Raw genomic sequence first — 26,006 nt, forward strand, 5'->3', positions numbered from 1 at the left:
TTCTCCCAGGCAGTGTGACTCATACGGTGGAGCTAGGGATCAACTGTAAGGTCTTGGCCCTTTCCACTTGTTGGTATTCTTTTGACTCTTAAATCTGAGTAATTCTTTCATCACAGTGACTCTGGCCCTGAACCTCTTCAGTGTTTCCATTTTCCAGTATGTGCCATTCATGAAAACATAACCAATTCCTGAATGTCAAAGGTTACTTTTTTTCCAGTGATAAAAATCTGTAGTGATATCTGTCTTTTTATCCCTGAAAACAGAGGGGGCATTTAATAGCATAGGCCTGGAGCTTGAGATGAGTTTGGGACCCCACTTGCCACTTGTAAGCCGAATTGTTCACATCATAAGGTTGAGTCTCTCTGTCTCATAGCATTCAAAGATAAAAGAGGAACAGCAGTGCAAATCTCATAGATTTGTTGAGAAGATTAATGGGACATCCATGTAAAGTGCACACTGCTCATAGTAAATATTAAGGGTTAACAGTCATTTTTATTATCACAATTAATAAGTTGTCCTTTTGAATTCTCAGAATTGTGCCAGTAAACTTAACCAGTAGTTCTCATGGCTCCTCTAATTTAATAACATTAGCAGTTTAAAGTAGTCCTCAGGGTTATAATTAATGTCTTATTTATTTACTGAATGTGGGGTATTTACTGAAAGTGTAGCTTGATGATTAAAGGTAAACAGCGTTTCCTTAGTGAAAGAGTTGTCTTAATGAGATAAGAAAGTCAAATTGGAAAGAAATAAATTATATTCAGAAAATAAACTCCAAGAATGACCACTGTTATTTAAAATTTTATCTTGGTAACATTAACATTCCTTAACTTCCTGCTATGTGCGGGGCTGTTCTATGGATTCCCTCGTTTAATTTTCACCCTAATTCTATAAGGGGATATGCTATTATTAGCTCTTTCTGCCACTCCCCCACTTTTTTACAACTGAGGAACGGATGTACTCAAAGAAACTCAGGAAGTTGGAGTTTGAGACCAGCCTGGCCAACATGGTAAAACCCCATCTCTACTAGAAATACAAAAAATTAGTTGGGCGTGATGGCGGGCGCCTGTAATCCCAGCTACTTGGGAGGCTGAGGCAGGGCAGGGGGTGGTTGCAGTGAGCTGAGATCACACCATTGCGCACCAGCCTGGGCAATAAGAGCAAAACTCTCTCTCTCAAAACAAACAAACAAACAAACAAAAAACTCAGGAAGTCCATGCTTTCTTAACATAAATTTTAACTTTCCTGGCATCAAAAATTGGACTTGACAAAAGTGCCGAAAGCATTTACACAAAATTTTACAGCACATCCTGCATCATGTGGCGTCAGCTGGGAGTTATCCCTTTTGTGTTGTCAATCACATTTTAATTCCCTGATAGGTCAAACTCAATCATAAATTTCTTCTGAGTGTCTTCCTAAATAATCTGATGCAAAGAAGCAAATAATACTGCCTATAAAAGGGATTTTGACATTATTTGCTGATTTAATTTCCTATTTATTGAGTCGATGCCAGACACTCTTCTGGGGGTGGGGTGGTAAATAAGACAGATTAAGTCCTCACTCTCTCATGAAGCTTATATTTTAGTGGTGGAAAAGATAGAAAATGAACAACAAAAAGACAAATGAGCAAGAAGAAATTGTGTATATTTTCAGTGTAGAGAATTAAAATTGGTTGCCATGAAGAAAAGTGAAGATGGAGGGGCAATGTGGAGAGAGACAATAGGACAACCTCTCTGAAGAGGGATGGTATAAGGTGAATTCTGCATGACAAGCCGTGGCTAACCGTGAAAAGGTCAGAAGGTACGGTCCTATCAGAAGGCACAGCCAGGACTAGAAAGAACTTGTGTGTTGTAGAAACAGAAAGATAGCCCAGTGTGGCTGAAACATGTGGCAAAGAGTGGAAAGGGATTAGGCTGGGTGTTCTAAGACACGCTTTCTGTTTTAGTGTGGATATTGAAATGTAGGTGATCACTTCTACCTGTTTCATACTCTTCATAAACGTTCTTCCATTAGCAGAATCTCTAAGACTTTTTATACTTATACACACCTACCCTACACAGCAATTTGACAAGAGTACAAAGGAAATAAGGTATCTCAATTTATCTAATGAATGAGAGCCTTTCCTTCTCCATGCACTTATGCCTTTTGATCCCTGTACTAACACTTACTCATATAATGCTATATTCTGGAGTAATGGTTACAAGTACTGTTTAGTGCTCCGTTCATTCTCATTTGTCCTCCAACAGTAGGTACTACTGTCCTCATTTATGGAGGGGAAGATTGAGGCTCCGAGAGGTTAAGGATCATGCTCTAGAGGGATGCAGCTGGGTCTAGAGTACCTGGAGACTTGCTACCTCCATGGAAATGTTGCTTATTTTACAGTATGCATAAGTTTCATGCCACATATGAGGCTATGGGCATCTTGAAGTCAGTCCAAAATTTTATCTTTTATAACCTTCATACCATGTACTATCTAGTAGCTATGATAAAGATGCTAAAAATGTTGTTGGCAGGATGAAAGTATTGATTAAGAAATGACAATAAAATTATCCCCATCAAAATTATCTTCATCTTCTCAAGAGAAGATACCAATGAAAGAAACAGATTGTTTATCTTACATTTGTATCCATATGAAGCACACAGTCTTTTCATTGTCTGGGAGTCTGTCCATACCTCAGTAATAAAAAAAGTGCAGGTTGTATATTTGGTGCTGGAGATAGAAAGGTGTTAGATAATATTTCTGTCCTCCAAGGGCATGGCATCTAGTCCTGCAGAGAGCTCTCATTCCCTTTTTCCCCCCTCATACCACATCTCCTTTCCCATAGCAAATCCTGTTGTCTGGGATCTGACCACTTCTCTCTCTGCCCATTACCACCACCCTGCTCAAAGCTCTATCATCTCTCACCTGGGTTATTGGCCTCCCTGCTGCTTCTCCTCTTTCTCTCGTGAGTCTCTCCACTCAGTAGCCAGAAAGCACCCTTTAAAACAGTAATATCATATTACTTCCCTGTTCAAAACCCTCTAGTGATTTCCATCCTACTGAGAATCAATTCTAAAGGTCTCCAATGACTGTTAAGGTCTATGGGATCCGTCTCCTCCTGCCTCTCTGATCCCAGTTCCTAAGGCTTCTCCCCATCTCACTCACTGGGATCAGGCAATTGGCTTCCTTGGTGTTCCTGCCTCAGGACTTTTGTATTTACTCACTGTTCCCTTTTCCCGGAATTCATTCCCCTCCTCCATCCCCCTACACCAACACAATCCACATGCTCTTTAAATTCCTTCAGGTCTCTGTTGAAATGTTATTTTATCCAAGAGGCCCTTCCTGATTAAATGAATAACGTCATTTTCTCTCCAACATAAACTGAGAGCATGCATTATCTCACTTAGATTGCTTTTTTTTCATAGTATTTATCATCCCCAGATATACATTTATATGTTTATTGTCTATTCCTGAACTCTACCCACAACTCTACCCCAACTGGAGAATATAAGTTCTAGTGCCTAGAATAAAGAAAAAAAAGGTACTCAATTAACATAGTAAGTATTCAATAACCATCTATTCAATGGATGGATGGATGGATGGATGGATCTTCTGTCTCTGGCTAATATGTAGACTCAGCTTATCTTTGGCTCTGAAAAGGTAGCACTTGCTATGTAAATAAATTGTGTTGTGATAATATTAATGAAATATCAGTTCTTTCTTCTTGGACTGTTTATATGAGAAGCTGTAGGAAGAAGCATACCTAAATGCATCTTCCCCTTTTTCAATTTGTGTCAATATCTCATTCTTGTATTGTGCTGCCTATGGATGGCATTCTGTCTGGGTAGATGTGTCTTTTTCACACACATACGATCATTCTAAACAGACCCCACAGGAGGTTCTCACATGCCTGCTCTTTGCTTCCCTTGTTCACTGACTTCTGCACTCATCATCCCCCTATTTCCTTGCACTGCTGTAGACCTGGTTGTTTTCTGAGACAGTCCCTTATCCAGTATTCTTTTCTCACATTCCACATTTGGTACTCATCCAAAGCCAGTCCAGCATGGAGTGGACAGGTGGTGTTGGGGAAGGGGAACAGGGAAAGGCAGAGGAGATGCAAAGCTCCAGTGGAGATTCCCTTCTTTCTCCCATAGCTGAGGACCCTGTATTCTCAAGGGTAGCCACCTCAGCTCTATGAACCAACTGTTTTTGGAAGTACATCTGGAACACTTGGAGATATTAAAATAGGGCTTCATGGTCAAATTTGGAGTTGGTAAGCAAAGTTAAAAGATGTGTTTATCTTGGTACTTCTCAGCATTTTTGACAGAAAATTGTGCATTGTGTATGTGAGAGAAGACTGTATGGTATTGCAGGAATTCCATAACTTTTTTAGTCATGAAAACTTTTTTCATGGAATGTCTGTCTTAAATAGCATTTCTTAGAACATACTTTGAGAAACCCTGCCTCAACCCCATCAGTTACTTAAAAGTCTTCACTGGGCTGGACGTGGTGGCTCACACCTGTATTCCCATCACTTTGGGAGGCTAAGGCGGGCAGATCACCTGAGGCCAGGAGTTTGAGACCAGCCTAACCAACATGGAGAAACCCTGTTTCTTCTAAAAATACAAAATTAGCCAGGCGTGGTGGTGCATGCTTGTAATCCCAGCTACTTGGGAGGCTGAGGCAGGAGAGTCGCTTGAACCTGGGAGGCGGAGGTTGCGGTGAGCCAAGATCATGCCATTGCACTCCAGCCTGGGCAACAAGAGCAAAACTACATCTCAAAAAAAAAAAAAAAAAAAAAAGTCTTCACTGAGACCTAAGCTCTCTCTCTATTTTAGAATATCAGAATGGTGGCATTTTCTTTTATGTGTGCTTGGCTCTTATATTTAGTCTTTGTGATGGATATGGTTTGGCTGTGTCTCCACACAAATCTCACCCTGAATTGTATCTCTCAGAATTCCCACCTGTAGTGGGAGGGACCCAGGGGGAGGTAATTGAATCACTGGGGCGAATCTTTCCCATCCTATTCTCATGATAATGAGTAAGTCTCAGGATATCTGATGGGTTTATCAGGGGTTTCTGCTTTTGCTTCTTCCTCATTTTTCTCTTGCCGCCACCGTGTAAGAAGTGCCTTTCATCTCCCACTGTGATTCTGAGGCCTTCCCAGCCATGTGGAACTGTAAGTCCATTTAAACTTCTTTTTCATCCTAGTCTTCGGTATGTCTTTATCAGCAGTGTGAAAATGGACTAATAGTGAATCAGGGTCCCACAAGTATCATCTTTGATCTTTCTCTTGAAGCTAAATTGTGTTTGAAGTGGAGAGAGGAGAAAGAGATTGTTTTTAGGAATGAGCTCTTTTGTTTTGTCCCCTAGTAATTACTAGCAGGTAAATCCTTAGAAACACTGAAAAAGGTAGTGATACATAAGGGCAAGTTAGAAGTTGTGAAGTGTGTTCTCTTGCTTGCTAGGAGGAAAGACAACTGGGTCATACATAAGAGATTGTGGCACTGAACAGGGGAGTTGGTAAGCCACTCCTCAGGACCTCAAGACTAAAGTGCACGGGGTTAACCAGACTGACAGGAAAGTATTTTTGTGGTTTACACAAGGTGAAAGCCTCAGTCACCCACAGCTATTTGCTTAATGGTGTCTATATCCTCACATCCTGCAGGCCAAAATCCACAGAGCAATCAAAGGTGAGGAAGGAAGGTTCTTGATTCCTTCACATCGGAAGAGATTTAAAACTGGGATTCTACATTAGATCTATGCATGCATTTTTCCCTAGAACGTCAGTATTTATGGTAGTGGGTTCTCTACGAAGGATTGGCTACTAACACTTATTTAATACCTGAGTGTGTGAGCATCTCCTTAGTAATACGATTGGTACTCTTTTTCAGAGGTGTAATAGGGTAAATAAATTTTTCTAGACTGTTCTAGGAACCCAAAACCTTAAAATTTGTCAGCCATTCTCATTTGACATTGATAAATTGCTCTATAGCTTTAATTTGAATGAATGACAGCACATCTTGTTGCTTCCCTATAGGGACCAAAATTTCCAGGAAGTCTTTTAAAACTGATTCTCTGATATGTTTTCTTCATTGGCCAATTCTTGTTTTTATTTTCTTCTTTTGCAATTTTGGAATAATTTTTTTTTTTTTCTGCATCTGGAACATGCTGACAAAGTATTGATTCATCATATGAAATCAGACTTACATGGGAAAATTTCACCTCTGTCACCCGCCCATTCTAATTCAGCGCTCCCCCTCTCCATCAGGCCACAGCAAGAACACTTAGTGATGTTCCCCAGCCAGCATGCATCAGGAGAGCCAGAATGGTTTTTCTCATATTTAATGCTTTCAGACCAGTTACATCTGGCTGCTCCTGCAAGTGCCCCTCTCTCATCAGAGATGCTGAAGCTCCTCTCTGAGTCCCTCCATCCTCCCCTCTGTCCAGAGATTAAAGACAAAGGCCTGGCACAGAAGGGAGCCTTTGGTACCCTGTTTTAGCACTGCGACCCCAGCACCTTTGGGGATTGGTCAGACTGATGTCATACTAGTTGCTAACTTTTTTTTTTTTTTTTTGAGACAGAATTTCACTCTTGTTGCCCAGGCTGGAGTGCAATGGTGCAATCTTGGCTCACCAAAACCTCCGCCTCCCAGGTTCCAGTGATTCTCCTGCCCCAGCCTCCTGAGTAGCTGGGATTAGAGGCGTGCACCACCACGCCCAGCTAATTTTGTATTTTTAGTAGAGACGGGATTTCTCCATATTGGTCAGGCTGGTCTCGAACTCCTGACCTCAGGTGGTCTGCCTGCCTCTGCCTCCCAAAGTGTTAGGATGACAGGTGTGAGCCACCACACCTGGCCAGTTGTTTAATATTTTTAGTATTCTCTCTTCAGTAACCTTAAAACCAGTGAAAAAAATTTTACGTTTGACCTTACAGTGGCATTTGACCTTTCAATCCTTTCACCTTATTGAGACATTCCCTTTCATTCATTTCTGTAGTATTCTCTGTTCTCTCTCTCTTCTAGCCCTGCCTCGGTTTCCTTCATGGGTCCATCCTCTTCTCCCAGACATTGCACGTTGGCTTCCATCAGGGCTCAGTCCTGGGCTGTCTTCTCTTCTCACTCAAATGCTCATTTTAAGTCATTTTTTTCACACCCACAGTTTTATTTACATCGGCAAACAACAATTCACAAATTTGCATATCTGATCCAGACATCTTTACAGTCAATGGTCTATTTCACTTGTTCACATTTTGACATGTCCAGACTGAACTTAACGACTCCTCCACTCCCTAAACATAGTCTGCCTACTCTCTCTCCACGAATGTGCATCCACAGTCTGTTTAGTTTCTTAAACGTAAACCTCGGGAGTCATCTTCAACGCCCCATTCTCTCTCATCTTCCATATCCAATTTATTATTGCCATACTAACTTCTCTTTCTAAATATTCTTCAAATTTGTTTGCATCTCCGTATGTTCATTTCTAAAACTTTGGTCAAAGTTATCATCATTTATAATGTAAGATTCTGCAATAGTCAACTATCGATCGCCTTGTATCCTTTTTCCTCTCTCGAATCTCTTCACCAAGCTAGAGCTAGAAAATAACTTTTCATGGGCAAATATGTATTAGTCTGTTCTCACACTGCTAATAAAGACATACTCGAGACTGGGTAAATTACAAAGAAAAAGAGGTTTAATGGAGTCACAGTTCCACGTGGCTGGGGAGGCCTTCACAATCATGACAGAAGGCGAATGAGGTGCAAAGTCATATGGTAGTAGGCAAGAGAGAGCATGTGTAGGGGACCTCCCCTTTATAAAACCATCAGATCTCATAAAACTTATTCACTCTCAGGAGAACAGCATGGGAAAGACCCATCCCTCGTGATTCAATTGTCTCCCACTGAGTCCCTCCCACGACATGAGGGAATTATGGGAGCTACAATTCAAGATGAAATTTGTGTGGGGACACAGCCAAACCATCTCAAAATCTCATATTGCTACCCTACTTTAAATACTTGAAAGGCTTCCCATTTCTCTCAGGATAAGAACCAAGTTTCTTCACATAAATTACATGACTAAGTGTTGTTTGCCTCTCCTCCGGGCGCGCCTGGTAGGAGGCTCACTCTTGCTTTAGATAGAGTGGCCACACTGAGTTTGCCTCTCCCTCTCCCACTCCTGCCCCACACTCTTCATTTCAGCTCAAGTGCTGAACACTTCAAGTACGCCTTTTCTTATACCCGCTGCAGGTCAGACTACTCTTCACATGAGGAACCACTTCTTGGCAGCACCAACCAGAGTTATAATTTTACATTTATCTGTGTGAGACTTTGTTTAGTGCCTACTCTCTCATTAGTCTATAAGCTCCATGAAGGTTGGGGACTGTGCCTTTGTGTGTATGTGTGTTACTGTTTCCTTGGTTTATTCTTGTATTTCCAGTATGCTTTCTGACACATCTAAGGTGCTCACTAACTTTCTGTTAAATAATTAATAAATATTTACTAAGGTGTTTTGTCTTCTTCTGTTAAATAAGCACTCTGGATTATTTTTAGTAAACATCCACATTTTATTCAGGCCTTGATAATTATGAGGTATTTTTTCCTCATGTGTGTGTATTTTTGTCCTTGAATGTGAGAAATAGATGACAGGCTTAGTTCTCATTCTGTTTTGTATCATTTGGAATCCCTTCCACATGGAGGGCCCATTAACTTCAAAGGAAGCTCTGCACATGGAAAAGATACACAGGAAAAAAGTGAAAAAAACAAGAGCCCTGATTTTCATCATGGTTAATGGCCTGGATCTTATAGTGGTTTAGGTGAGTAAACTCTGAGAATAAACAGCTCACTCTTAGTGAACTCTTAGAAATAACTGTACATGTGGCCAAAATAATGCATAGGCAGGCATTTGAGCAAATTCTGGGAAACAATAAGAAGAGAAAAAAATCTTTAGAAATAATTTTAAGAATCAAGATAGTGCGGAAGCCCAGTAAGCCACAGAGGCATAAAAAATGCCCTCATTATGTGAGCATAGGCTAATGTTTTGGAAGGGAAACTCACTGAGAAGAGGTTTCTGGTGCTTTTGCAGGGCAGAATGAGTGGACGATGAGGAAGGCACCATAGACATAGTCATTGTAGATTTGGGAAGTCCAGAAAAAAGTGAGAAAGGAGCTCCTTCAGTTGCATGATGAAGTTCTTTTGCAAAGCAGTAACTTGGAGTTCTGTTTGATTTACAAAATCTTTGTTAGATGGTTACAATTTAAACTTATGCCTGTGTTATTAGGTAGAGGTTGGGATTTACAGAGGAACCAGGGAACCAGAGAGTTATTAATTTTTTGGCAGCTGCATTTTAATAAGCTTGGGTTTGATATGAGTATTAAACATTGGTTCCTTATTTTCAGTCAGCTTTTATTGAACACTATTAATGTTTTCAGTCAATCCAGTCAGTTCCTTCTTTAAAATAGTCAAGCTTCTTTCATCACAGTGATTTCCCGTATACTACTTCAGAATGCTTTCTTTTTATGTTGTGCTCTTAGGTTATTTCACTACTAGGTTGCTTCTAATCTGTTTCAGTTTTTTCCAACATGCTGTGTTCATTATACATTAAAGGAAATCTCAAGAAATTGCCTCTTTTAAACAAGCAATAATGTGATGCCAACTTACTTTTTTAATAACCCAAGTATTATAGGAAAATAGGAAAAATACAGGGAAATGAAAGGAGGAAATAAATAGAACTTTATATTTTACCATCAAGTTTCAATCATAGCTAACATTTTGGTATATATTACAATTTTTTTCTGTCCTTACAATAACAAACATAACTGAGATAATAGCATATATATAATACTAGTAGGTACTAATCCAAATCCTTTATGTATATTAGCTCATATGATCCTCGTAACAACTCTACATTATAGGTATTACTATTATTATTCCATGTTACATATGAAGAAATTGAAGCAAAGGGAGGTTGTTCCCTTTAACTGACCCAGTGTTACCCAGGCAGCAACTACTGAAACCAGGAGCCAATCCCAGTTAGTCTGACTCTAGGGTTCTGCCCACTATTAGCACATGCTGGCAAAAATATTTTTCTCACATCATGTACTAGGTATTTTTGTTTAGCTTAATTTAACATCAGAGGATTATGCCATAACCTGTTAATCAGTTTCCTATTAGGAAAATGAGTTGCTTCTAATTGCTTGCCATTAGATGCCATACTGTAGCCAATATCCTTGCATGTGTGTGGGTTAAGGGTGGGGGCTCTGAAATCAGTCGACCGGAGAGGTTTTATTTTATTCAAGTGTTGAATCCTCTAAGCATGCTCTGCAAATTGGAGTAAAATGGCAAACAGTATGGAAACTCCTACAAGGAAGGCCTGGTAATTACAAACATGGATTTGTCGGTTAAACAGAAGTGCAATCTTATTTTCCTTGCCTATCAGGAAGGAAAATGTTCCCTCCCTCATAGGATTATTATGTGGATTAAAAGAAATAATGTGTGTGAAGCTCTTAGCATAGTGCTTGGCACCGAGTAATATTTAGTAAATGTTAGCCATTGTTACTATTCCTGAATTTCTAAAAATGGAGTCAAATTATATTCTTTGTCTATTTTAGATACTTAAGAAACTCTCATTTCCTAGAAGGTTAAAACCATGAAGTAACATCCAAATGTAAAAAAGTCACTTAGCCAATTCATTCGTATTAGGAACAAATTGATTTTGTAGAGTCTTGAAAACAAAGAAAAATCATTTTCATCAAATATTTGATTATTTTGTGTCTCAATTTCACTATTCTTTAAATTCCTTTATGTATACTTCATCTTATCTTCTTGTTTTCACAACTTCTTTATCCCTGTCATAGCATTAGTTCATCAGATGTGAAAATCTATTTTCTACCATATAGCTGGCCACTTAAAAGTCACACCTGGGCGTGTTTGTGGTGGTCCTCACTTGTGTTTCTGGTGCCAGGGCACCTGGCACAGTGCCTGACCCATCATAGGCATTTAGGAAATACTGGATGACTTACTAATAAGTGTCTTAGGTGAGAATGACTTTTGAACACTTTCCTGAATTGAACTTGTCCCTGAAAACTGCAGGCATGACCCCCTTCCTTCCACTGGTAGAGCACACACCCTCTGTGGGCAGGCGAGTTCCCTTGATGAATGGGGGCAAGAATGAGGGGAGGACAGGCCTGGGACTACACTTCCCTGTTTATCCATCCAGATCAAAGTGAGAAGTCACTTTACTCCTCCTGGGGGGGACTGAGTGAGGAAACAACAGGAGTGCCTCTCCATTCCTCAACCTTCAGCAGTATTGCTTCATCTTCTCCCACCTTTTATTCCATTGGGTTTAATCCTTATTCTGGTGACCAACCAGGACTGTGGCTATCCCTCTTTGAGGTAAGAAGTCAACACTCTATCAGTTCTGCTTCTACCTTCTTGATACCACTCCCCCAAAGCTAATCATGGCTCCTGTGGGCATCCTCTTAGCACCACTAATGGACAGAAGGTTCTGAAAGGGGTCAAAGCAGTGCATTTGTAGAGTCCACTTCAAGGCCAGCCTATGCACAAGGGTATGTGTTTGCTCCTTATTTCTTGCTTCAAATTATGTTCAGACATGCTGTTTCTATAGCTTATCAGAAAATTCTGCAATGATCAAATGAAATCATTAATACACATTAGTAATAAAATATCAACAAAATAAACATGGGAATTTTGTGTACCCACTCCTCAATGTGAATGTGAATCTTCTCCTACTGTCAAGTTCCTAGATACAAAAGTTGAAGGATTACATTCCCAAAGGCGTTTTTAAGAAGTTAGCTTTGCCACCGTACATTTACCATCAAGGGAGAAAGTCATCGATATGCATACTCTTGGAGAAGGACACTTGAAACATGGCTGTCTATTGCAAAATCCAGGAATTTGCAGAGTCCATAACTCCAGTTACCCACCAGTATATTTTTCAGTTACCTTCCTTTTCCATGCAGCATATTCAAAACCTCCTAATTTTTACTTTCCCTTTTCCTTTGCATTTCTCCTCCTGCCTCCTCTTACAAAATTTATAGGTCTAAGAAGCCTAGGCTTCCTGAGGAGACATTCTCCCCTCTATCTCATGAATCCAGAGCCAGCTTCAGAATGTGTACTTAGGAGAAAAGTGAGTGGGGTGGGGGAGACCCTTAGTCTGTAAATAAGCCACACCAGTTGAGGTTAACTCTCCACAATTCCCTTCTTGCCCTGGCCCAGAACACAGAATGGCACTGACAGCAGCTGATCTAACCCTTCCTTCCTAGGCTTGGCTCTAAAGGTTAACACTATGACCTATAGAGTGCATTGTGGTACATACAGACCTCAGCTACCTTATAGTATAAAATTAGGAAATCTAGTTCACCTCCTGAGGCCTGCCAGGCCTGTAAATGGGAAGACTCTTTTCCCTGTAGTTAAATCTCTGTCTCAGGCGTGCCTTAGAAACGAGTCTGCTAGCCGAATTCAAGGACAGGTAACCTGTATCCTGAGTATGCCTGTGATTTCAAAGGTAGATCTTTCCTAACCAACTGGGTAACTGGACTGTCCATTGCCTTCGGGGAGCACATGCAGCTCCCCAGCATTTGGCCAGGTAGGCTCTGAGGTATGTGAACTACCTTTATAAAAGCAGCTGCTCATCTACTGAGAAAGTCTAGGTATAAGTTTTTGTAATCTACCAAGATCAAACTATCAAATGGTGCATGGATTACAACCTTTATCTAGGCTACCGCAGTTTAAAAAAAAAAAAAAAAAAAAAAAAAAAAAAAAAAAAGACAGCTGCATAGCTGAAAAAAGCTTGCATGGTCGACCATAAGCAAGGTCAAGGTCAAACCCCCTGCTCAGAGGGTTCAAGACCTTGGCCACACTAGAACTCTTCCACATGTACTTTTGTATTCTCATGATTTTATTCCTTGTCTCTGTATTAATTTTATGATCCAGTATGTCAGCCAGATGTTGGGGTCTGAACCTACCCGTAACATACAGGTTTTGCTGACCTTGACAAAACCTGTTTTCTCATAGCATGGAGGAAACTAACAGAACACATATTCTTTTAGGGTAGGCTCATCACCAAGAGAAGAGGCTGGGCTGTTCCACTCTTACTATTGCTGGTCTTGCAGTTGCTTTCAAAGTTTTCCTATTTGGCAAAAGAAACTTGGGTGATATTTATGGGCAATAAATTTTAAAAAACAGTTTGTCTCCAGCTGAACAAATGAGAACATGCCCTTTTAGCTCTCAAGGTCCTTTCTGGTCATGTAATTATGGGGTTGCTTGTTCTTGTTTACTCGAATACTCAAAACAGAATTTGATATTCAAATACTGAGAAGATGTAAGTGGCTATTGTAATGAACATTGGTAGATTTATTTTGGCAGTGTTAAATTTGAATATAAAATTAACATTTTATATTGTATCTTTCTCTGTGAAGGGCCTCTACCACTAATGCTATTTGTCTTGGCATTCTTTTCAAATTTTATTTAGTCTTTAACTTCTGTTCCCACATACTTTCCTTTTTTTTTCTTTTTATTAATTTCCCCTTAGTGGTCTTACTCCTTGTGGTCTGACCATTTTTCTTGAATGTCTGCCTTTTCTTATCTCATTCCATTGTTTTACTTTGATTTTGTGGCTTCTCTCCCTCAATTCCTTAGTGAAAAAGTAGGAATTGTTACATCTAAAATCCTATTTTGAGTGATTGTTATCAGAAAAACAAGTCCATTTGTGGCAAATGTGCTTCCTTTATTGTAAAAGGAAGGGCTGGGATTGGATTAGTGCTTCTTAACCTTTTTATGATGGCAGCTTAATTGCTGACAGCATCCAGTGCTGAACTCACTTCCATGGGTACCTGATAAGGGATGTAGGTCATGTTTCTTCACAACATGGCAGCTGTAATCTTCTTTTTCTCTTCAAATTAGAAAGCATATTGCATTGCAAGTGCTATTATGTCAAAGGGATAATCTTAAATATATTCTAACTATTTTTATGTCAATTCTTTGAAAATTTTAACTGTTATTAGTACATAATAGTCCTGTAGCTCAGTTCACTAAACCCACTGGACTAGATGATGTTTAATAAATATCCTTTTCAGCTACAACATTAAATGCTTCTAGACATAGTGGTGCATCTTTGAGGAATGAATCTAATAGTGCCAGTAAGATCAGGCAATTTATTTAGCATCACATCAGCTTAAACTCTGAAAACTCCATCTTGTCTTCATTTACACGGTATCTGCTTTTTTTTTTTTTTCTAACTTCATTGGACTCTTATTCCTTTTATCTTCTAATTTTCTACCTCTCCACTGGCAGCTCCTGACCTTATTTCTCTGCTTGACCTAGATTGAATGGATGATCACCTGAATTACTTTCTTACCTAAAACCTTCAACATCATTACATTTCTATACTTAGGTCACTTGGATTCAGAAACTCAGAACCCTGGATCAATAACCATTTATCATCTTATCTTCTACATCAGGTATGCAAAGTGCTGCTGGAAAAGAGAACACAACTACACTGATTGTGTCCCTGCAAGTTTGTTCTTCATTCTCAGCTTTCAGCCATTTAAGAAAATGAATTCTAGTTATATCCACTCTGACTCAACTACTGGTTGCCCCAATGTCACTACCTTCAAGCCTTCCTTCCAACTTTATACTCTCACTCTCCCAGATAATTTTGTCTGCTTTGTCAACAGAAATGGAAAGATCAAATATAACCTTCCTAAGCCTCCTATTCTGCTCCTCGCGAAGGACTTATGTCCACCCTTACTCTCTCAACCTCCCCTGGCTTCACAAGATGAGGCAGCTTTATTCCTATTCAAGGCTAGACCCTTCTCTTTGCTATTCATTTTATCCACTCCTATCTTTGTCCTTGTATCCTCTTTATTGTATCGCCAACCTCGTACTCGCTACTAATTATTATTATTATTATTTTTGAGACAGAGTCTCGCTCTGTTGCCCAGGTTGGAGTGCAGTGTTGTGATCTCGGCTCACTGCAACCTCTGCCTCCTGTGTTTGAGTGATTCTCCTGCCTCAGCCTTCCGAGCTACAGGTACCCACCACCACGCTGGGCTAATTTTTTGTAGAGACGGGGTTTCACCATGTTATCCAGGATGGTCTCGATCTCCTGACCTCATGATATGCCCACCTCAGCCTCCCAAAGGGCTGGGATTACAGGTGTGAGCACTGTGCTTGGCCGTCTCTACTAATTATTAGTCAAAAAACATGCTCAATTGTTGCCCATACTAAAGAAAGAAAGAAAGGAGAGAGAGAAAGAAGGAAACCTAAAACCAAACAGCTATCACCACCATCACCTCCTTTGGCCCTGTGACCTATTCTGGTTTTAACTGTCTTCCACCTTCCTCTGGGAAGAGCTCTCCCCAGTCACTGCCTCCAGTTTTTGTTTCTCATTCACTTGTCAACCCAATGAACTCTGACTCCTTGTCCACCACGACACTGGCATAGCTAAAGACACTGTGATGTCTGCATTGTACTGTCATATCCCTTTCTGTGCTGAATTTCACGCTTCCAACCTCACACTCCTTGAAATTCACCTTGCCTTTGGCTTCCATGACCTTATTGCTTTTGTTTCTCTGACATTCCTTTTCAGATGCTTGTGACTACCTCTGAAATGTTGATATTTCCCCCAGGATTCCATCTTGAACCACTGCTATTTTGCTTGGAGTTTTACTGCTACCAGTGTATATGCTGAGGACTTGCAAGTCTATACCTCCAGTCCTAAACTTTTCCTTTTGCTGCAGAGCTCAGATCACACTCTATGTGTGTATCCTACAGCTACCTCAAAGTCAGCATGGCCTTTGCTGAATTCATCAACTCCCTCACTTTCCCAAACTGGGTCTTCTTCCTCTATTCCTTCTGAACTTTAGAATGGTTGGTTTTAAAAGTTGGTAGCTGTGATAGTTTCAGAATCATTCTAAAACAGCATACAGTTCAATACAAATATAATGTAAGCTACATATGTAATTACAAAATTTCTGGTAGCCACATTAAAAAACAAAAGGAAACAGATGAAATTAATTTTTACAATGAATTTTATTTAGCCCAATATATGTAAAATACATTTTGACATGTAATAATTGTTTAAAATTAATGAGATATTTTACATTATTTCTTCTATTAAGTTTTCAAAATTCAGTGTTTATTTGAACACTTATGGCACATCTTAATGGCAACTAGTCAATAGGGCTCAACCACCATATGTGGTTAGTGGCTAGTGGCTGCTCTATTACCTAGTTCTATTCTTTCCCCTCACTAATCCCACTCTCATTCACTCATAAATCCTGTTGATTTTACCTCCTAGATATTTCTTCAGTAGGTTCGTTTCCTTTTAACTTTATACATCATGACTTTAATTCATATCCTGGCCATATTTCACTTGGGTTATTGCTATGGCTTTTATAACCTAGTTTCTCTGTTCCAGGGAGCATGCAAGATTCATTGAAATGCACGGTGCTATAGTAAGATATCTACTGATATATATTTTTAACTAGAAAATAAGAAAACAGTTCAGATTCATATTTAGTATTTATTTATTATACATACTGATGCCAGTACCCTTGCTCTGCATCTCTGATAAAATGAAATAAGTAGTATATTTTCATTGAGTGGTATGATTAGCATGCTACTTAAAAGCCCTGGTAGAGTGGGTAATGATCTTAGTGTGAAATAATTTAACCAGCTCCTTCTTACTGAAAACTATTAAATAGATGTGACCATTTACTCTAAGGAAAATAAAGTTTTGATTGTATGTGTGCATGCATGGGCTTCAAGCTTCATTGTGAATAAGAATCACCTTGGCAACATATTAAAATATAGATTCTTGGGTTTCATATGTATACATTCTGATTCACTTGGAATGGTAGGTGGCCCAGGAATCTATATTTTTATAAAGCATTTGAATGATTGTAATATAACTGGTAGAAACCATACTGTATTAGTCTGTTTGCATGCTGCTGAAAAAGACATACCCAAGACTGGGAAGAAAAAGAGGTTTAATGGACTTACAGTTCCACGTGGCTGGGGAAGCCTTACAATCATGGTGGAAGGGAAAGAGGGGGCAAGTCACATCTTACATGCATGGCAGCAGACAAAAAGAGAGCTTGTGCAGGGAAACTCCCGTTTTTAAAACCATCGGATCTTGTGAGCCTCATTTACTATCACGAGAACAGTGCAGGAAAGAGTCACCCCCATAATTCAGTAACCTCCCACCAGTTTCCTCCCATGACACATGGGAATTGTGGGAGTTAAAAGTCAAGATGAGATTTGGGTGGGGACATAGCTAAACTATATCACATACTTTGAGTATTAGTCTGTGCTTTGTGAAGTAGAGAGTGAAAAAGCCATAGAGAAAAGTGCATTAGCCCAGACCGGAGAGGGATGCTATATGGGAGTTAAAAAAGCAACAGCACACTGAAATGGAAATTGGGCACGAAGGCAATGCTGAAACTGGGAATCAAGGGTGACAGGGGCTAGAAATGTGGAGAGAGGCTTGGAAGACAATGATGAGAACCTTGGTCTATTCCATAATTTTCTCTAGGATTGGCCTTCCTTCTTCAACTAGAAAAGTTAATAGCAATATAAAAATGAAATGTGATTATTAGGGTATTTTCATCTTCCTTTAGTAACTGACATTCATTAGTTTTTCAATAAGTAATTTTTAAATATTTCAGGATGTCCACATGTCGACATGTGGACATCCTGAAATTTAAGTGTGGCACAGTTTTTGTGTAGGACACAGAAATTTAAGTGTAGGACAGTTTTTGACTTTAGAACAATATCATCCAATTGCATTTAGCATTTCATTTCTAGTTCTATGACAACAAAATTATCTTGTATAGAGGACATGGTAAGTGATGCCATCTGGATAACAGAATTTAACTTCACAATAATTCTGAGGGGAACAAAAACCTCACATTTTTTCATATAAATACTTTATCTATAAATAATTTCTGTTAAACCTATAATCCAAGTTGTTAATATTTTAGAACTTAAAACCTGTTTTAAAAATTTTATGCAAATGCTACATGTTTTATAATATGGTAGAGAACAACCAGAAGATTTAAACTTCATAAATTGGAAATTTTACCAAATGCTGTTCAAATTGTAAATTAAGACTATTAAAAACACCAGACTTTTCATTTTAGTTTATTATTTCATCTTTCTCCCTCAATCAGCCTTATTTAGGGCCAACAAGGAGCTAATTGATTGAATTGAGTTTCTTCTTTTCATCATTTGCTGCCAGGGCTCTGGTGGAAATCCTAATGAGCTGCAAACCAGGCAAACAAATGGGCCAGTAGGCTGGAAGTGGGGAAGGGACAGTGGATATGGAGAGTCTATTGTTCATTCAATCAACTAAATATGTTTTAATTGTAGCAACAATGCCATAAGCAGGCCTGACACAGTTTGTTAGTTTGCCTTACTTCATTCTTGTTTCAGTCACTCCACTTGCACCATCGATGAGTCTGAGATTTTTATTTCATTCATTGACAGGAGAGACTTCCCTTCACTCATCTGCACTTTTGGAAGATGAATTCTCTTGAATAACTCAATAGAAGTTGAGTTTGGAGGGAAAATACTATTTTTATTGCAATTAATATCTTGTTTTTAACTTCTCTTATTCCAAGGCATCTAATCTCCATTGGCTTTTGTTAAACTAAACACCTCTGCTGATTTCTGCTTTCTCGTAGGTGATTCGCAAGGGGTGGCTCACCATCAGCAACATTGGCATCATGAAAGGGGGCTCGAAGGGATACTGGTTCGTCCTTACTGCGGAAAGCTTGTCCTGGTATAAAGATGATGAGGTAAGTCACAGACAGTAACAAAGTTTTCTTGTTAAAGTGTTTCTCATTTTAAATTAACTGATATTATTGTACTATGCAATTTTGAGACAGCAGTGGTTCTCTTTCCGTGAGATTAAGCTTGGAATGTTTGTTTTCAAAAGCACTATTGTTTTCTTATAGATTTAAACTTTTACAATATTCGACCAAATTTCTTTTTCTTTTTTGTTTATTTCTTTGCTGTAACCATATGTTTGCTTACCTGAAGAAATGGAGGTAGGTGTCAAAGTTGAAAACCTCCTTCTTTATAATCATGTCAGTGTACTGGTACAGTGAAAACTTTCATTAAAGAAAGTGTTGAAAGACCCAAGGTAATAGAACATTTTAAGAGTGAAATTAATAATATTGATGCAGAGTTAATAAAGCATTTTGGAATTGTTCCTGTGGCATCTGTCTCAAATGAAAGGCTTTTGAGAATGTCCACATCACTAGTCTTCAAGTGAGTCTCAGATCATTGTTTATACAAATTTTTTTCTTTGAGAATTTGGTATCCATATAAAAGCATGAATTATGGTAATTATAGTGTTCTGGTTCATGTTAGATTTTAATAATTTTGGTCCTGTGACTTAACTACTCATTTAAATTTGATAGCTATAAAAGTGCAAACAGAAAACTCATATTAGTCTTACAGAGCCATTTAAGTGCTAGAAATTGATAACATTAAATGTGAGGGAGCACAGATAGAAATTAAACTACGTCTTGAAAGTTTTAATAGCCCTGGTCTGACCTGGTAATTTTTTGGTACTTATCATGCAGCATACAAACATTAGATAAGGATACTCATGATAGCAAAACAATGTACAGGTGAGATTCTCAGTTACATGTGGCCATGAAGGGCATGTGTTTCAAAGTTAAAGGTTTTTCCTATCTTGGCCTGACATCTTTTGAAAGCGCTACAGGGTGCCTTTGTCATTCCTTGGAGGAAAAATTTCATGTCTTATATAGTACTTTTCATTTCTCAAGAGCTCTGTGTGTAATAGTGTGTTGAAAAATATTGGATGATTGGTTGATTGCCCCTAAACTTTCTGCAGTAAGGGAAATGAAATCCTATAGAAATGTCCAAACAAAATACTATTTAAGAGCTTGTATTTAAATTTTTATGTCATTGACCAAAGTCAAAAGTAGATTTGGTCATTGTGATAGTATGAGGGTTAGCAATGGTTTCTTTCCTGTGCTGGCTGCTTAGCTATCTCTGTCATTCTGTGGGAAGCTCTAGTTTTAACATAGCTTGAGGAGCTCGGAGACACTCCCCTAGATGTAAAAATCACTAAATAGATGATCTTCTTTGCTGTTCAGTTGTAATAAGGTACCTTCTATTAGATATATTTTCGCTCCAAGGATTTAGATGATAATTTATGTGCATTTAAATACATGTAAACCTTGGGACCTTTCTCAGTTATACAAGGCCACAGAAAATATTTTACTAAGGAATCATAATAATGATGGCTAGTGTTTTATATGTATTAATTAACTCATTTAGCCATATTCAGCCTTAACTACTACTATTCCTATTGTTGATGAGAAAACTACAAATAAAACAAAACTTTTTTTTAAAAAAAACAGTCTTTTTTACAGGACGATTTTCCTTATTGCAGAACATTTAGTCTTGGTGAGGATAACAAACTTACCAAAATCACACAGCTAGTTGGTGGCAAAGCAGAAATTTGAACCCAGGCTGTTGAGCTCCAGAGCCTATGCTTTCAACCACAAATAAAGGCAAGAATCCCAGAGATGCCTGGAGTTGTCCAAGCCAACCTCATCCCACAGAGGACTTATGAAGATGAATTCCAGGCATCTCATCGTTGACATGTTCCTGGGTGTTAGCAGCAGAGACACTGAAGACTCTGGAGTAGCTACTGCTGTTGGAGTGTGGCATTAGTCTGGCTGTGTGAGTCCTGAAAATAAGTCCATTGGAAGGTATAGGATGCTCCCTGTAGGGAAGGAAGAAGCTTTGAAGGCCTGGTGAGCTCATGGTTATTGGCTCATCTCCTCTCCTCCAGACTCAGGATAATTCTTTACAAAATCACTGCCCTTGTAGCTTCCTCATGAGTACTTGATTACAACAAATGGAAAATAAATATGCACACTTATAATATTAACCAAGTGCCATGAACAGTCGCACTCTGTGTGCTGTGTATAACCAGGGTATAGTGTGGAAGGTAGTTGGAGTCAGGGGAGAGTGGAAATGATCCTTGAAATGGAATTATTTAGATGAAAAAACTCTAGGAAAGTATAGTTTTATCCATTTAGATCATTTTAAGAAAGAGAAAATGACAAAGTTACTGCTCTATGGAGCTAACAAGCAAGTAGAATAGTAATACAATATCAGATAGTAAATGCTCTGAAGAAAATAAAATGGGGCATTGAGTTAGAAAGTGATAGGGGAGGGGTCTTTAGGTTTGGGTGATTGGAAGGAAGTACCACTTGAGCAGAGACTGAGATGATGCACTGTGCAGAAGATTTTGCTGAAGAATATTCCAGGTAGAGGGAACAGTAAGTATAAAAACCCTGGAGATGGGATCCAGCAGGAAGTCTGTGGTTGTAACATAGGAACAGTGGGGGAGAAAGGCAGGAGATAAAATCAGAGGTACCAGTGGATGGGGACCTTATCAGTCCCTACCCAGTGATTTGGATTTTATTACAAGGATAATTCAAAATGACTGGAGTGTTCCAACAGGTTGTGACATGATTGGATTGATGGTTTAGAAGGATTACCCTGGCTGCTGGATTGTGCATAATAAGTGGGATGGGGTGGATGTATGGAGGGAGTGGGGATGGCTAGCATGGAAGAAGGGAGACCAGATTGGAAACTCTGACCATGGTCCAGGCAAGTAGCTGGTGGTGAGGGTGCAGAGCACTTAAGTTCAAGGTAGCAAATTTATGGGCTACACACAGCTATGATTGAGTCACTAGCTTCTGTTTCTTTTTCCTCAAGAAACAAGATAGGAAGTTCTCATCATTAAGATCATCACTGAGACTGAAAGCTGGCCTTCATGATTTAAGCAAGTATAATGACTAGGGGGAATGCTACTTGAAACTACAATTCAAACTCAGTGATCTTAATGAGGAGGATCATCACCATAATGACTAACAGTTATTGAGTATTTATAGTTCACTGAGCACATTATTTACATTCTCCATTTTAGAGATGAAGAATTGAGGCTCAAAGAGAATGAGTAACTTAGCTATGTGCTAAGTGTCAGTGCTATGCTCTTAATCATCTGAACATTTCCCAACAATTACTTTCTGAACACTTGTTATGTACCAGGCAGTGTCCTAATCACTAAGGATAAAATGATTAGCAAGGAATTCATGGTACCTATTCTTATGAAGGCTCTTTCCCAATAAAAGAAACATACAAATGAATAGGAAAACCTATCAGATATTGATTACAGGCTAGGAAGAAAATAAAGCCAGTGATGAGTTGACGTAGAGTGTCTGGGATAGAGGACACAGGTAGGGGGTACTTTACATTGGGTGGTCAAGAAGGTTTGTGTTAATGTTCTGAGGCAGGATGGAGCCTGATGAATTTAAGGAGTGTAATTAAGTCCAGTGTGACTGGAACAAAAAGAGAAAGGTACTCTAAAGATGAGGATTTTGATGTTAAGACTTATGAGAAGTCTTTGAAGTTTTTAAGCTGGAGAGTCACACAATAAGATTTGAATTATTTACTGATTCCTTTGGTTGCCTTGTGGAGAATGGATTGGAAGAGGGCAAAACTGGACTGGAGAGTTACTAGAAAGCTATCGCTTTCTACATCTGTTGTGGTCTGCATAGATAATGGTAGCTTGGGCTGGGGTGAGTTGTTGAAATTTGATAAAAATGAATGGATTTAAGAGATGTTTTTGGAAGGTGAAAATTGACATGAACAACTCATCACACATGCTAAGAGTTGCAGCAAACTGTAAGCCTCTTGAGACCAGGAGCCATTGTTTGTTCCCTGTTCTACCACCAGGGAACACAGCACTGATAGGAGGCACTAACTAAATATTGATTGAATAAAGGTGTCATTGAGCAAATGAATGAATAAATGCAGCATAATAATTAATCACATCCTGGCATATCAAGTGTCAAAATTAAATTATTGAATTACAGAATAAAATTACCATTAAAGGTAGATTGTCTTAAATTGCCTTAAATTTTGTTAATTTTCATCATTGAAGGTTAGTAGTTTTTTGTTTTGGCTTTTGTTGTTGTTGTTTGCTTGTTTTTTATCCTCTGACTATATAAATGTGACTTCCTGGATTGAAAATCATTTAAACAGAAAATTAATTTCCCAATGTTCTTTTCATACATTGCCCATATATGTTGTACAGTTTTGGAGAGGGATTTAGTAAAAAGCAAGATGTGAGAATAAAACAGAAACTATCATTTCAAAAGTTTTTTGAAATAGATTTTTAATCTAGATAATTTTACATTAATACTTTAAAATCAGACTTGAAAAAAATGATGGCTTTTCTTTAACTTATATCTAAAATGTGAATTTTAGGAGAATGGGAGACTCTGAGTCAAGTAGAAAAGAGCTTATTTTTTCTTAAAACCAATGAGAAATTTGTTTTAAAAGTACATAAATATGTAAATTTTAAGAGATAATTCAAATCTCTGAAGAAAGGGGACTCTTATGTGTAATAAAAACACTTTGTCAATATTTATTCTATTTCTATAGCACAGTCTGTAAAGATTTAAATCATAATGAGCTACTCCTAGGCAAGCAGAATGCAACATAGACGTTTCCAGTGGAAATCTACTAACCTTATACTAGTGAGGAAAACCAACGTCTGCATTGAAATAAGGACATTCTTTGGACTCTTAAGAAATTACAGGCCTCATTTTTGTGGGTTGAAGTGTTTGGATAACTTGATAAGGAGATTATATAATTCCCTTATAGGGATATTTACTTAGCATTGTTTTTATTTTGTAACAATAACAAATGACAAATGTAATTTCAGAAATAGGAAACAAAATGACAGTTATATCCCTGGATGACCAAAGTTGTGAGATCAAGAAGTTATAGAAATATTCAGCTCTCTTTCTAGTTTCACTTATACTCTTAAGATTGTGCATATTTCCTACCAGATCTGCACACTCCCTGTGGTGAAGGTCAGCGTCGACCCTGTGAACACTGTTCATACTCCTTCATTAAGTTGTTTAGTTAGCCAAAACTTAGATATTTTCACAAAAGTCCCAGTAAATATTGAACTTTAATCCACTTATATTACTTAAAATTCTGCATGATCATTGTTGTGTATTTTTTTATATACATAAACTATGTGATGTTATTCTTTTTAATATAGAATTATTCATACAAATATTTCCATGTTCTAGCATTATCTAAAGATTTATAATTTTGAAAAAAGAGTACTTATTCAATAAACCGTCATGGCAAATCCTATTCCAAATTTATTAAAAATGAATTTAGATTCAAACCCACTCCCCTATATGCATTATTTGTCCTACTCAAAAGTTTATCCTGGAAGAGCAATATTATCCTTTATATTACCCTTTCCCAGAAGAGAAAATTTTTAAATGTGCCTCATTTAATGACTTTAAAATACGTACAAAACATTCTTTCAAGCATTTTTTGAAAATTGAGTAAAAAACTATTTAACAAAAAGGTGTTAACTTTATGTTTTAAGGAAAAATGTTGAAAATGTTATCCTGGAGAGTCTCACTTTAGGATGACTCTGCTGCCGTCCTAGCTTTCCTTTGGAGTCTGAAGGACGGGTGTTGTCTCCTTAATATTCTGGCTAGGTCATTGTCTCATTCTGGGAGCTATCAAGCACTCTCCTGAGACTGCCTTGCAGGGTCCAGTAGAATAATTCCATACGTGAACTCTCATACGCAGCATTTGCAACAGGTTGTACAAGGCATTTATGATTGGGTAGAACGATGTCGATATTCTGAGTCATTTTTATATTGTCTTCCTGTTTATATTCTACATTTTGTGAGTATTGTTTAGGACTTTATTTGCTAGTAATGGAACTTTTATTTAACGTAAAAATCTGCATCACGCAATGTATCTTGCAGAAGCAGAGATGAATTTTAGCAGATGACATATTGCCATAAGACAAGATTGTTTAAATGAGAGAAATTTAACTTTGATCATATTTTTGCTTTGTAGTTTTGCCCCATCATTCATTTTTTTAATTAAAAAAACTATAATGTCAGGTTTGGTTAAAATATCATTGTCAGAAAATTTGAAACTCACTGGGCTCTTAGCCTTAAGACAGACTTTCATTTTAAAAATAAAATAGCTGAATGAAAAATAGTTTGATTTAGTTCAGAATACATACATAAAGTGTTTAATAAATGTGAAGAAACGGTTTTGAGTACCCTTGTGTTACATTTTTTTAAGCTGGACCAGAATCTAAGAAAGATGAAAATTAATTTTAAATACTGAAGCTAAAACATGTTAATGAACTAAATAAAAGTTGACACATTTCTAATTTTATCCATCTTCCCACCTTTTACCCTTAAGTATTTAAGATATTCATAGACAAAAGCCATCCCTTATCATTTCACTCCAGTCAACAGTGCATAAACTGAAGTTTGGATATTTTCTCAAAAGATGTGGCAAAATATACATTTCAAGTGCATTAACCACTTTCCTTATGCTTCTAAAGATAAATGAATTGCCTGAACATCTCAAGATCTTGAAAGTTTATAGTGATGTAAGCATAAGTTGCAAGTGAATGTGTTGGCCTTGTAAATTCTGCTCCTGAAACTGTAGCATCTGTAGCATAAGCGCCTTCTTAATTAAAGAGTGATGCAGTCATAAATTTATGTATACCATGATGCGTGGAAGTATCAAAGTTTCAACTTTCCATGTGTCAAAAGAGGAGAAGCTATTATTTTAATATAGTTGAACATTATGTTGGAAATAGTAGTCTTTTCACTGTGTTTTGCCCAGACCCAGACTGGCAGAGGTAACTCAAAGTAGTTGATCCTTTGGAGTACTCTTTTCCTCCCTTTTTGTCTGTCTTTCCACCCTATCCCCTTAAAAATAAATCATGACATAGAAAACCATATTTAGTTTATGGACGAGAATTCTTAGAATAATTTTTTCTTTGTCAAGCATCAGACTGAAGTTATATTGTTTTGTTATATTGAGTTTCTATATTGATGTAGGGTGCTGCAAAGCTGTGTACAATAAATGTCAAGGATAGTGATTTACTGA

General features: G+C 38.1%; 1 protein-coding gene across 8 annotated transcripts in view; it reads left to right on the forward strand.

Moving 5' to 3' along the window:
* DNM3 (dynamin 3) overlaps window positions 1-26,006 on the forward strand; it is a 589,217-nt gene that overhangs the window by 279,654 nt on the left and 283,557 nt on the right. For all 8 annotated transcript variants that reach the window (XM_033200233.1, XM_033200237.1, XM_033200230.1 and 5 more), the window contains one exon: window positions 18,680-18,793. In XM_033200233.1, the coding sequence (XP_033056124.1) occupies window positions 18,680-18,793 (114 nt within the window). The remainder of the gene's footprint in view (window positions 1-18,679; window positions 18,794-26,006) is intronic.

This window comes from Trachypithecus francoisi, unplaced genomic scaffold (assembly GCF_009764315.1).
Source record: "Trachypithecus francoisi isolate TF-2019V2 unplaced genomic scaffold, Tfra_2.0 Lachesis_group5, whole genome shotgun sequence".
Taxonomy (NCBI): Eukaryota; Metazoa; Chordata; class Mammalia; order Primates; family Cercopithecidae; genus Trachypithecus; species Trachypithecus francoisi.